A 13,930-nucleotide genomic window follows, 5' to 3' on the forward strand; every position below is an offset into this window, starting at 1 on the left:
GGGTGGGTGCAAGATACGTGGAGGAGGGGGATGGGATATGGAGAGAGAAACGTGGGGGTAGTGGAAGATATGTTAGAATAATTTTAGGACACTAACATTATTATTAATTCCCTTAAAATGTACATAAATGATAATTGAGTATATAAAATATAACTATAGTAAAACTTGAATAGGAAGGGTAATATAGTTTCATATAGTGTATAGGAATGTAAAAATATTTATTCTTCAATATGAATTGGGACAAAATTTGAACGAACCCAAATTCTTGTATACTCTATGTGGCCGAAATTGTAGTTAAAGTCAAACTCAACTATTAGGCAAAGTCTAGATATTACAAATTTATCCAACGTTAATATATATTTTGAGCGAATAATTTAATTTTTGAAGGGTATAAAAGTTGATTAATATTTTAAGGATATTTTAGTCGTTCAACATTTAGCGTGCAATATTCGTGCTTTTATAATAATATAGATAGATATATAGATATAGATATAGATAGACATAGATATATAGATAGATAGATATATAATAGATATATAGATATAGATGAGGAGAAAAAAAGAGAGCAAATATTTGTAACCAAAGTTCTTGAAATAGAAAAGAAAAAGGGTTATTTATGTTAATTCTATTTTATCGGCCAGGTTTAAAAAGGAGACCCATTTGGCTTGGACTGCTACTCTACTAGTAGATGGCCTCAACTTTCAACACTAGATATAGAAGAGGGTGTGTACTACTCCTGTTAAGATTTGACTAATTTATCTTTTCTAGTATAATTTGTTAATATGTATACAAATAATCGGACAAATTTATTATTTATTTAATTGATATATATAAATTATATATTGATTGTATGATTATATATACATTATATATATATTAATTATTCATATATCATATATTATATATATCATAGACTATTTTAGTTTAAATGGTTAGATGAATGGTTATTTTAGTTAATTTTCTTATAATTTATTATTTAATTAATTTTGTAACTATTTTGGCCTTTTTCTGAAAGACCACCACTCACAAGTCTTTCACAACGAATCAAAAGCACGAGTCTTCCATCTTTGTCCACCTCCGAATTCCCGCAACACCGATTCTCATCTGGGCGAGTATAATAACATTCTCTATATACGCGCGCTTTAGTATAGTGGATAAATGTATAGTATAGTGGATAAATGTACACGCGTATGATTTGTAGTTTGAGTCTGCTTTAAGGCAGAGCATAATTGAGAATCTGGAGTTGTTTGTAATTTATTTTTTCTTGATCTAGAGATGTCGAATTCATTGCCTTACTCGGTGAAAGATGTGCATTATGATAACGCCAAGTTCCGCCAACGATCCGTATCTCAGGTCAGCTCAATCAAACTTTGTACCTTTGAATCCCGTTTCCATTTTCGAAATTATCTTGATTTCTCTGTTAAATGGATTAAAGGATCAATTTTTTAATTGAGTTTGGTAAGGTTTCTTCATAGGATATATTGGAAATGCCCTGATTAGTTTGAAGAGAGAAATAATTTGTTTTTTTTGTTGTTCTTCTATTTTTTGTCTTATATGAACTAAAATTTGCTTACTATGACTGGTGCAATTGAATCCAAAGTTGATGCGGAAAGTAACAGCCAATCCGGTAAAAAGAGAAAAAAATTATATACCTCTAATACTGCAATTGGATATAAATAGAGGCAAGTCAAACATTTGTTCTTCTTGAACTTGATTTGATATATAACTAGCATAAAGATTTTATTTAAATATTAAATTTCCTAATTTATGAAGAAGGCTCAAATAGGCTTTGACATTGAGCTGAGCATATCACTTGTACCACTTGAAGCATGTTTTTTCCCCTTTTTGTGCTTAGTTAATTATTAATACCATCTTTTTAGCTATCTTATTGAATCTCTAAGTGGAGCTTCAGATTAGTATATTTTTATGTTTTTTAACCGTCGTCAATCTCATTTTGAAAGTTTTCTTTTAGTTCCTCTTCTTGTGGGTTTGGGGGATGGGGATGGGGGGAAGGATTTAGCTTTTGGACCTTGGTATGCACTTCATTCCATGAAAGGGTGCTGCAACAGTGTTGTACTTGCACGAAACCGTCTTTCTGTTACATAACTTATTTATGTTGTGAATCTTAGTACGCGGACACCTTTAAAAGCATTATTACGTCTCAGCCTATAAAAACTACAGACCAAAAAAAATAGTAACTTTGGTTGAAGGCTGGTGATAACTTTGGTTGAAGGCTGGTGATTACTATATTTTAATTGCCATTTCAACTAGTATAAGATTTGGACCTCATTGCCATGTGATAAATACACGATGTTATTGCTAACATATTTGAGTAGACTACGTTAAAAAGCAATTAATGCAGCTATAGATAAGACCTTTTTCGTCTTTTATTATCTCTGACCATTTTCCTTGCAGTGTTGATGCACCTATAAGCTCTTCCTGGTAAATTTGCGATAGCTTCCAAGATCATTTTCACTCCTTGAAAAGAGTCTTTATATTTCTGCAGCAGAATTATGTATTTTCTGTTGTACACTGAAATTTTATAGTTTCCTCATCTTTTCAGGTAATTTCTCAGGCTCTATTAACCAGTAACGGAAAACGTGATTATTTAAAATGTAGCACTGGGAAATTTCTTGTGTTACTGATGATTGGTGGTTTAGCATATATCATACTGGCTCATAAAAGTGATGTCCATCCTGTATCTGATGGTGTAGCAAAAAATGATGGATCTAAGGAAGGAGAAAATATCATGACTCATGGAAGCGGCAACTTCAGGAGATTTTGGAGAAAACCACCTAGACTTCCACCTCGGTTATCTCCCGATGAAATAAGTAGTAGGAATAGATCTATTCAAGAGTCTACGAAAAGAGCTGAGCCTGAATGGATAGCAAGACAACAGAAGGTTAAAGAGGCATTTATCCATGCCTGGTCTGGCTACAAATCCTATGCCATGGGTTTTGATGAACTTATGCCCTTGAGCCATAGAGGGGTTGACGGTTTAGGAGGTTTGGGAGCTACAGTTATCGATGCTTTAGACACGGCTATGATTATGGGAGCTGATGAGGTCGTATATGAAGCAGGCTCGTGGATTGAGAAACATCTTCCTGAGAAGATTGAAGGGAAAGGCCAAGTTAATCTCTTTGAAACTACAATACGAGTTCTAGGGGGTCTTTTGAGTGCTTATCACTTAAGTGGTGGGAATCAAGGGGGAATTCCAGGAGACAAGGGGCCTAAACCATCTATTTACCTGGAAAATGCTAGGAACTTGGCTGATCGTTTACTTACTGCTTTTACAACAAGTCCCTCCGATATTCCATACAGTGATGTTGTCCTGCGTGAAAAGTCTGCACATCCTGCTCCTGATGGTCTGAGTAGCACTGCTGAAGTTGCAACCCTACAGCTTGAATTCAATTATCTTAGTTATCTAACAGGTGATGCGAAGTATAGCATAGAAGCCATGAAGGTTCTACAACATATAAAGACTTTGCCAAAGGTGGAGGGACTGGTCCCTATATACATAAGGTAAGCAACTAAACTCCTATTTTCCTATTCCAGGACTTGTGTAGGCAGATGTTTGCCCAGCTAATATCTGAATAGTAATTATATCATGTGCTGCAATTATTCCAGTATCTTGAAATGTGTCTTCTTTACCTGTTATTATTGTTTTGGGAGCTATACATATCTCAACTTCCAACAATGTAGGGCATTCAACGCAATGGTAACAGAGCCATATGATAAAAGCCTTTTCTATGTTCTGTCTGTTTCTTATTTTCTTGTAAAGTATATATAGCTCTTCTGGCAAAATTAACTGTTAAAACCAAATTATGATGAAAACAGTTTGCAGTTCACTCTATGTCTCTAGAATCAATGAACTTCTTTTAATTATTCTTTTCCCCTCCTATTCAACATGCAGGAAAACCATAACAGTTTTTCTATATCCAGTTGTATCTATATTGTTGGTTACTGTTTTATTTCCTGATTATACAATAAGATTTACTATTAAACTAAACTAATTAAACTAATTTGTTCCATTGCCAATTCCTTCTTCACTATCTATTATATTAGAAAGATGCAGTCATGTTTTCCAGAAATCTCACCACAACCCCTCCAAAAAAAAGAAGAAAAAAGAACATCTCTGCAATAGTTCAGTAGCTTTATTTGCATATATACACTCAAGATTCCCTAACATATGAAAGAGTAGCATTTAGTTGTGGTTAGGGTCTCTGAATGAGTCAATGTGCAAATATCTTGTTCACTTGCTTCAGACATGCTTCCACCACCACATCTTTTGTTCCTTGTTCTCAGCCACTTCCGTTGATATTTGTGCCATTTCTCAGCCACTTCCGTTGATATTTTTATTGGTCGTTGTTGTTGTTGTTGTTCTTTGCCACGAAAATATCTCTCAGCCAAAAGCTGCAATTTAACCGTGCAGAGTACAAGTCTAAGAATGAGTGGATTTTGGATTTTTTTCATTAGTGTTTACTGTTGGATTAGAAAATATAGAACTGTTATACCCATTGACTTTTCGTTTGTGCTTATGATGATGTCAGCCCTCAATCTGGAGACTTTAGTGGAGACAATATTAGACTTGGATCTCGTGGTGATAGCTACTATGAGTATCTTATTAAAGTGTGGCTTCAGCAGCGAGGAACTAACTGTTCATACTTGTACGATATGTATGTCGAAGCAATTAAAGGTGTCAGGCACCTTCTTGTTCGCAAATCTGTTCCAAACGGCTTGCTCTTTGTGGGAGAATTGCCTTATGGGAGAGAAGGTGGTTTCAGTCCAAAGATGGATCACCTGGTATGCCATTTCTGTTATTATTCTTTTCTAGCTGTGCTTCAGAAACCAAAGATGGAAACTTCGAAATGGGACTGACAAGGAAATCAGCTGCATGATGCCAAATTTATCTGCAGTAAAGAAAGAAAGAAAAAAGATCATCCCAACCTACATTTCAATACTCTCCTTAATATACTTAGCCAATTCTATATTTTAAATTTTGTATGTTCATAGAAGGTTTTCAAATTTATCAATCATTTTTCTCACTCAAGAGTTTAACGTACTAAAATCGCTGGCCATAAGTTTCATTTTTCTCTTCTGTTTGTGTTGATTTATGATGGATTACAAGTTGCAGACATTGAGATACCTTTACCTACCGACCTAGCTATATATTTTAGTAATGTGTTTTCTGTTAAAGTGTCTAATCTTGATTTAGAGGAAAACAGACTTTTCGTGCCTCTTTCTTTTTTTTATTCACAATGAAATTTACATTCCTAAATATATGAAAGCTTGATTTAAGATGTTGATGTCTGTTCTTATAAGTTTGATATCATTTGGCATCATCCTCAGGTGTGTTTCCTTCCTGGTGCCCTGGCCCTTGGCGCTACAAAGGGGTTCACAAAGGAAAGGGCTATGAAAGAGAACTTGCTCACTTTTGAAGATATGGAAAACCTAAAGCTTGCTGAAGATCTGGCTAAGACATGCGTGGAAATATACTCAGTAACCTCTACTGGCCTTGCTCCAGAAATAGCTTATTTCAATATTGAGGTGAGTTAAAACATTTTTTATTTTTTTCATCACTTTTGGCAACTTTTATGTAAGGTGTTGCTTTCAGTTTTCCCTTGTCGATCTTCAAATTATTTTTTGAGTAGGGGGAGTATCACGACCCCAATTTTCCTCCATAGCATATCGTGATGGCACCTAGTCTCTAAGACTAGGTAAGGCTAGCATACATGCAGTATTTAACTGAGTAATGATAAATCTTTCAAATTAACCAACAACTATCATAAAAAGGACTCCGCAACTCAACAGAACAAAACTCCCAAGATCCGGTGATACCAAGTCACAAGCTCTACTTGAGTATACTGAACATCCCTATACAACAATATCTAATAAAAGAAGAATGATATAGAACTAGATAGAGGGTGACTCTGAAGCCCGTAGACACCGGCATGTATACCTTGAAGTCTCCGATCCGAGCTTGACTCACTGGTGCCTAGGCTGGTATGAGGTACCTGGATCTGCATAAAAAGATGTGCAGAAACATAGTATGAGTAAACCACAATGGTATCCAGTAAATATTAAGCCTAACCTCGGTAGAGTAGTGACGATTCCAGGTCAAGACACCTGCTGGAATAAATAAGAAAAACTGAACATGTATATGACAATATGATAATGAAAAACGATGGAAATGATACAATGAAGAAATATAACAAGAATAGCTACACTGAACTAAGGGAATTAAGACACCACAGAAGAAAACACATAATAAGAATGCCAAGGAAGCAATGCAAACAAAACACAAGTGATGTAAATGAAAGGTATCAACAACAATAACTACCGAGGTACTGCCTCGTAGTCTCATTTCACAAATCAAATCACAATCTTTCCTTATATCACCGCGGGAGCCTTGCATTTAGTTTTAAAAATCATTTTTCCCGAAATAGCTACTCGCGTTTTAGCCTACCTTATCACACTGCGTGGCTTCAAGTAGTTCCCCTACTAGCAACACGCGTATCAAGCCCACCTTATCTCACTACATGCGTTTCAACCCCAATCCTTATACCACCGCATGCCTATCAATATCACAACATAACATAGATCGCACCTCAAGTGCCCAATACCACAATTGCCAAAGAAATTAACAATAATAGTATTTCCACAATAAATAGCTCATAGCTCAACTACAATATGTACAAGAGTCTCAACAATAGCAACCGATAGTGAATAACTCAAAAAGAATGATATTTCAACAGCTTTACAACTTTGCCTCGATGTGAATCACGGCCTTTATAACTTCAACTCCAAAATTCAACAATAAGATATTCCAAGAAATAACAACTTCAAGTAAAGGAACTCAACGGTTAAAGAATGAATATGGAATTGAGAGAGCAATTGCTTCAACTAAGCATGTAGAGGCAATTAGCAAGTGAAAGATAAGACAAGTATTAACAATGTCAAGTAAAGCATGTAAGATAGACTAATGACGATGAAATAACATGTTATGGCAACTCAATTACAGGCATGAAAGGAGTCTATATAGCTTGAACCGGTCAATTACTACATTTAACCCATGTACACACTCGTCACCTTGCGTACACAGCTTTCACATACCACAATTAGCACAAAACAACACCAATCCTAAGGGGTAATTCCCTCACACAAAGTTAGACAAGACACTTACCTCAAAACACGCAAACTCAATCCACTAGTAAGCCTTTCCTGCTTTTATCCAACTCTGAACGGCTCGAATCTAGCCAAAACAACTTCATGCCATAAATGAAAACCATAGGAAGCTATTCCGAACAATAAAGTGGCAATCTTAAAAGAGAAACAAAAAGCCAACTAAAAAAGTCAACCCCGGGCCGCGCCTCGGAACCCGACCAAACTTACAAAATCCGAACACCCATTCGATAACGAGTCTAACCATACAAAAATTACTCAAATCCAACCTCAAATCGCCTTTCAAATCCCCAAAATTTTGTCTATGAAGTTTCACAATTTCCCCCCAAATTTTCCAACTCAAATCACTAATTAAATGACAAAAATAAAGATGGATTCATGTATAATAACCAATTCCGATTTAGAATCACTTACTCCGATGATTTCCTTGAAAATCCCTCGAAAAATCGCCAAAAACCGAGCTCTCTAGGTCCGAAAGATGAAAAATGAGATAAAACCCTCTTTTTGGAAATTTGACACTGCTGCCCAGTTATCCTCTTTTGCGATCGTGTAGAACAATTTTCCCCAGCTCATTAAACCTTCTTTGCGGTCGCGTGAAGCCAATCGCGAACACGATGACCAGCTTCCTCCACTTGCGTGATCGCGTCCCAGGCCACACGAACGTGAAGAACAATGCGTGCCTCAGCCCCAGCCTCACCTTCCTTATACGCGAATGCGATCGACCACACGCGTTCGCAATGCTTAAACTCAGCAACCTTCGCGATCACACCCCTGACTTCGCGAATGCGAAGAGAAAAATCTCAACAGTCCTTAAGGACTCTACGCGATCGCGGGGAACCTTCGCGAATGCGTAGAAGGAAACCAGAACAAGAAACCAGCCGTCCTAATTCAAAAGCAAATAGTCCGAACTCGACCCGAAACACGCCCGTCCAAACTTACCAACAAATCCTAAATCATGATATGAACTCGCTCGAAGCCTCAAATCACATCAAACAACACTAAAACCACGAATCGCGCATCGATTCAAGTCTAAGGAACTTATGAATTTCTTACTTCAAAAACCAATGCCGAAACATACCAAACCAACTCCAATTGACCTCAAATTTTAACACAAGTCATAATTGACACAACAGACCTATTTTGATTTCCGGAACCAAAATCCGGACCCGATATCAATAAAGTCAACACCCGGTGAAACTTCTCAACCTTCCAAACCTTCAACTTTCTAACTTTAGCCAATTCAAGCCGAAACGATCTACGGACCTCCAAATCAACATCCGGACATGCTCCCAAGTCCAAAATCACCATACAGAGCTATTGGAACAGTCAAAACTCCATTCCGGAGCCGTCTACACAAAAGTCAAACTTCGGACAACTCTTTCAACTTAAGCCTCCAACTTACGGACTATGTGTCCCGTTTCACTCCGAAACTCGCCCGAAACCAAAATCAACTACCCTGACAAGTCACATAACCATATTATAACATATGGGAGGCAATAAATAGGGGAACAAGGCTAAAATACTCAAAACGACCGGCCAGGTCGTTACAGGGATTTGTGAAAATTTGAAAAATCTTGTTGCATACTCTAAACTTCTAATGTATGTTTAATGTCAATTATTTCTAGATGCAACACATATTTAGTGGTTTTAAAAGATGTAAGAATAACTTAATGCTAGTCCAATCAATCAAACAAATCTGGCAAACAATCAGAGTGAAATTGTGCCTATCACAACTTGAATGATCTATTCTCATCAACAGAGAGACGTAAGATAAATTGACGATAGTGTTCATATATCAAATCCGACTTGAGTATTCTCTATTGTGACATAATTGGAAAATTCTTGCATTCTAATGTTTTTTTTGTTATCTTGTTTTCTTCAAGCAGGGAAATTCTGAAGGTGGCCCTGATGGTGGAAACAAAAGTTCGAGATATTTGAATGACATAATCATAAAGCCTGCCGATCGTCACAATCTTTTGCGTCCTGAAACCGTTGAATCATTGTTTGTACTCTATCGTATTACTGGCGATTCAAAGTATGTTCCTTTTTTTCAGTTGATCTGTGAACTTAGATATATATTCACTTTATGGGTTTTTACAGATAAGTTTTGTTGATTTGGTGGACTCTTCTTTAGGTATCGTGAATGGGGGTGGCAAATTTTTGAGGCATTTGAGAAGTACACAAAAGTCGATTCTGGAGGTTACACTTCTCTTGACGATGTCACTGTGCTTCCTCCACGAAGAAGAGACAAGATGGAGACATTTTTCTTGGGTGAAACACTCAAATACCTCTATTTGCTGTTTGGTAATAGCACCACAATCCCGTTGGATGAGTATGTATTCAACACAGAAGCTCATCCTATCCCAATAATTTCTAGAAGTCAATAGTACACTGCATGCATGCAAGGAGAATTTTTTCAATATTGGCGGATGCAGATGACCCAAGAGAACATGTTTCAGCAAAGCTCAGATGGAGTTTAAATCGGCTCATTAGGTTGCAAGTGACCTCATGGAAGCTTATTCATAAATGTTAATTTAGATGGAGCTCGCTGAAATTTTCATCTGAAGCTTGTCAATTGATACATCTGGAACTTCTATCCAGAGCAAGACTTGAGGCAGGAAACTCCTGTTAAACATCTTGTTTGTATAGAGCACACGAGATAGTTGCAATTTTACTAGGTGTTAAAGTTGTATGTTATTCATGAAAAGAACTGGATATAGAGTGTAATCCTTCTGTAGTGAGTCGAAGATATTCTTGAAACTGATGTATTAGTTTGCAATTTTGATTTCTCCCTTTGGAGATACAAAGATTGATCATTTAGCCTAACATTTACAAAATGAGATCAATATACAATTGCTTTTATCCTCTGAGCATTCTCTAAATTTCTGATAATTTTCCTTTAGGATTATATTCAATGCTCAAGCATTCATGTTAAAGGAAAAACAAATGGTCGCCATCTCTGATGACATCAATCTCATCTATTTCAGCATCCTCTGCATTTACAGCTCTCTTGAAATTGTAGCCTCCAAATCTTTGACCTGCAGTTGCACAAAATTGCAGGGTGAGAATAAAATTATAATTAGGTTCTTTAATTTACCTAATATGAAAGGTAATTTACCTGCTACTCTGAATAGCTCTTCTAGTGAATCAGGTACAATGATTAGCTTCCCAAACTGGTGATGCAATGATTCTTTCTTTTGCATGTGAATGGTGACTCTCTTATTGGTGGATTTTGTCACTTTAGAACCACTTGAATTGGTACTACAAGATTTAGAACAACAGGGGACCTCAGGGTTCAGTTGACAGCTCTTTGTTCCCTTCTCATCTGGTCCAATGAGCTCAACTTTCTGCTCATTTAGTTCTCTCTTGTTTTCAAGATTTAGTGACAAATTATTCATGCTTTTGTTTATTTCTTGTACATCATCTCCCTCTTGCTTCTTAACTCTAGCTTCCAAATTGTTGATATCTATGCTAGTCAGTGCTGTATCATGATGCCTTTTGATATCTGGCCCTCCATTTGTTTGGTGGTCCACATAACCAAAGCCTCCGAATCCCTGCAGATTCTGATGTTTTTTAAACAAAAAGAATTGTTTGTGAATGTCGTTTTTCCTAAGCAATAACAATAGTGGATTTACCAGGAAAAGTTGCGTGAGAAGAAAGTTGTGCATAATCTGGTAAACTTACCAGCAAAAGATTGTTCATAACTATCCGTTCATCTTCTGGATTTGCGCGGAGAATGTTCATCAAAGCTGTTCTGCTTAGTCGTAGAATTTGAGAAATCTCAGTAGTTCGAACAGCAAATGGCTGTGGTCTCCCACATAAAACACCTATTTCTCCAAATAGATCTCCTGCAACAGCCTTTCCAATTGTCTGGTTTGGAAACAAGATTGAGGAGAGAGATAAGTTATATCCTAAAGTTGTGACTTTCTTGATGTTAAAAAAATGAATATATTAGTTATGTAATACTTACTTGCTCTAGCCCTTCAATTTGTGCTATCAGTTCCTGCAGCAATGATTTATAAAATACGATATAAGTACATGAAAAGCACAGTTTTTCTAAGGTTTCAAGTAACTATATATATACTCATTCTATAAAATTAACTTACCACTGCTCCTGAAACTATTATATACAGATCTGTTGGAGCCTCATTCTGCAAAATCACATCTTGCTTGGGAGGGAAGTATTCAGCTTCCATTTCAGGAACCTTAACGAGGAGAATTTAAGAACCACACTGTTAAAATGCAGATATCCGGAAATAGAACAAGAGAGAAGGAATGGGAGAAAATTACCAGTTGGAAAAGAAGGTTTGGCGAAACACCTTGGAACAAACGAACATTTTGAACTATAGGGAAAAACAGGTGATGTGCAATACTCGTTCGGATGGCTTTGGGAAGGCCATTGAGAGTTTCGTCTTGTTTCAATGCTTCAGTTCTGAACTTGAGACATATGTGGGATAAAACCTGATCTTGTACCCTTGGAGGCAACTGATTCCTTTTCGCAAATTCTTGAGCTGCTTTCACTGTATCCCTCTGAAAACAAACAAGAATTCTGATGTTTAATTTGATCTTAAGATGAATATAACCTGTAAGTAACACGCGATTTGTGGAGAAAGAGAGAAGCATACGAAGTTTCTGGTGCGGCTGGTCCAATGAACAACAAGATTAGTCATGTTTCCAATGATGTAAGAAGTCAATCCCAAGTTGAATAACATGTAAAAAATGTCAAACAACATTTCCCTTGAGTTCTCAGCATGCAAATCCCCATAACCGGTTGTTGTCATAGTTACAATAGACCAATATAGTGAAGTTATATATCTATCGCCAACGCTTTCTTTCTTGAAATCAGGATTTACAGCACCAATCCATGTTTTTCTTGGATCAGGATATCTATCTGCAATCATATAGTTAAAGCATCCAGCACAGTGCACTGCAAACAATGTTACCTGAACTCAAACAACAACCAAATATATACTAGTGGTCAACATGCTATAATACATACAGAAATTTCATCTTTTTGGATTCAAGAATAAATTAAAGCATTGAAGACTTACTGATATGAGTTTTGTACATCGCGTCCAGAAGTAGTTAAACCGGATATCCTTCTCAAGTCTGAAGGAAAGCAAACCGGCTTATATGTGAGAATTGGTTCCAGCATTAAAGCATTTCATAATTCATTCATGTGTAGAAGAAACCAAAAACAGGTGGTGTTTGGACCTTGCAAATAGGGCACTGACTCGTCTGAGACGCCATAGTCTGAGCATGCTGAGCAACTTGAAGCCAACTCCACCGCTTTCTTTGTGATCCGTGAAGAGGAGGATCAATGATTGAAATGGTACAGTGGAGCATACATCAAATATGAACCAACTTGACAAGTACCTGTTATTATTTACATGTTACAACTATATATCTATTTTCTTGAAGTTGGACATGAATATACTGACTTAGAACAACATGTTTACCTTATTGCAATTTTCTTAGGTTCATCAACAAGGAGATAGGACTCTCGATGAAGATACGCGACGAAGAAGGTGAGGAAAATGTCAATAGCAAAGAAGCAGTTGACAATGTGGTCAATGATGAATAAAGCATCATCTTCATTGTATGACAAGAATGCAAACTCAAATGGAGAAATCCAGGCTGAGTATATGACCAAAACAACCAGAAACATCTCCCAACACCTGAAATAACTCACCAAAAAACTCAATTACAATCATAAGCCTAATTAATTTTCTATGTAACAGGGGTGAGAGATTCATTAGTTATTACCTATACCGGGGATTGAAAGGCGAAACGATGAATTTTCGAAGCTTTGTAGCGTAGTTAATTCTAGCTCCAAGAGAAGGGAGAAGATCATTTGAGAAGAAACCATTACTGGTTTCTGTATTCATTTGGAACTCATCCACACAAAACCGTTGCAAACAGTTTTTAGCATAAGAAAAAGACATTATATTATTGCTTCTTTTTGGTTTGCCTGTGATATGGGAGGTGGGGTTTTAGACTTTCTTGGAAAGGCAAATGTATAATAAATAGAGAGACTGTTAAAAATAACAAGTCTTTTTGGTGGTAAACTCCCTAGTATAAGGAGCCTTTATATATATAGGTGAAGAAGCGGTTGGCACACACGGGTCAAGTCTTCTTTAATATGATTCTTTTAAAAAGTATTCAACTTTAAGAACGTGACTATGCTGCTTCTATCCTATGGTATCATTAAGGAAAGGAAAAGAAGAGAAATTTAGGAAGAAGTTAAAAAAATATAGTATAGTGTTTGTTGAGTTATATTTTAACAAAAAAAATGTAATGGAAATACAGACAAGTTTTGATTGATAAAACTGAGCCAATACGGCTGTTAAAGTGGCAGACATGAGTTAGCTTCATTATAATGCAGCAGCAGCAGCAGCAGAGAGAAGTTAATTTCTGAGATAATTAGGAGGGAGAGAAAGGAAAGGAAAATGGGGCTGGCCTGTAATGGTAATAATAATGGTGGTGGGAGCTCCACCATTTTTTAAGAATAAGCATTTCTTGAAAGGACAGATTTTGAGTGAAAACCAGTTGGGTGTTTTCACTTCATTTTCTAGAATTGGACCAACAAATTTTAGTAGGATTCTGGGAGGGGACTATTTCGTGGAAAACACGTGGACCAATAAGAAGAAACTTTAGTTTTAACAAAAATCTCTTTTTTTTTTCGTTTCTCTCTCTCTCCTTCCTTTCCTTAAAACTTAAAAGACTCAATTTTTCTAACCTTAAGTTT

The 13,930-nt window shown here is 36.5% G+C and overlaps 2 protein-coding genes across 3 annotated transcripts; one reads left to right on the plus strand and one right to left on the minus strand.

The window, feature by feature from the left end:
• The first annotated feature begins 1,010 nt into the window (after nt 1-1,010).
• On the plus strand, nt 1,011-10,049 carry LOC107782104 (mannosyl-oligosaccharide 1,2-alpha-mannosidase MNS3-like). The gene is made up of 6 exons (XM_016602940.2): nt 1,011-1,353; nt 2,564-3,522; nt 4,551-4,803; nt 5,350-5,547; nt 9,069-9,217; nt 9,317-10,049. The coding sequence occupies exons 1-6, from the start codon at nt 1,276-1,278 to the stop codon at nt 9,567-9,569; spliced, it is 1,890 nt and encodes a 629-aa protein (XP_016458426.2). The 5' UTR covers nt 1,011-1,275; the 3' UTR covers nt 9,570-10,049.
• On the minus strand, nt 9,934-13,749 carry LOC107782103 (potassium channel KAT3). 2 transcript variants are annotated; one of them, XM_016602939.2, is made up of 11 exons: nt 12,949-13,749; nt 12,642-12,860; nt 12,397-12,558; nt 12,234-12,291; nt 11,808-12,125; nt 11,473-11,712; nt 11,289-11,387; nt 11,153-11,185; nt 10,867-11,052; nt 10,301-10,736; nt 9,934-10,220 (listed from the first exon to the last, which is right to left on the minus strand). In XM_016602939.2, the coding sequence occupies exons 1-11, from the start codon at nt 13,125-13,127 to the stop codon at nt 10,114-10,116; spliced, it is 2,037 nt and encodes a 678-aa protein (XP_016458425.1). In that variant the 5' UTR covers nt 13,128-13,749; the 3' UTR covers nt 9,934-10,113. The 2 variants fall into 2 exon arrangements, with proteins under 2 accessions (XP_016458425.1, XP_016458424.1); XM_016602938.2 differs by having other exon boundaries at nt 10,301-10,745.
• Nucleotides 13,750-13,930: the final 181 nt, after the last annotated feature.

The sequence above is a fragment of the Nicotiana tabacum genome, chromosome 3 (genome assembly GCF_000715075.1).
Source record: "Nicotiana tabacum cultivar K326 chromosome 3, ASM71507v2, whole genome shotgun sequence".
NCBI classification, from domain to species: Eukaryota; Viridiplantae; Streptophyta; class Magnoliopsida; order Solanales; family Solanaceae; genus Nicotiana; species Nicotiana tabacum.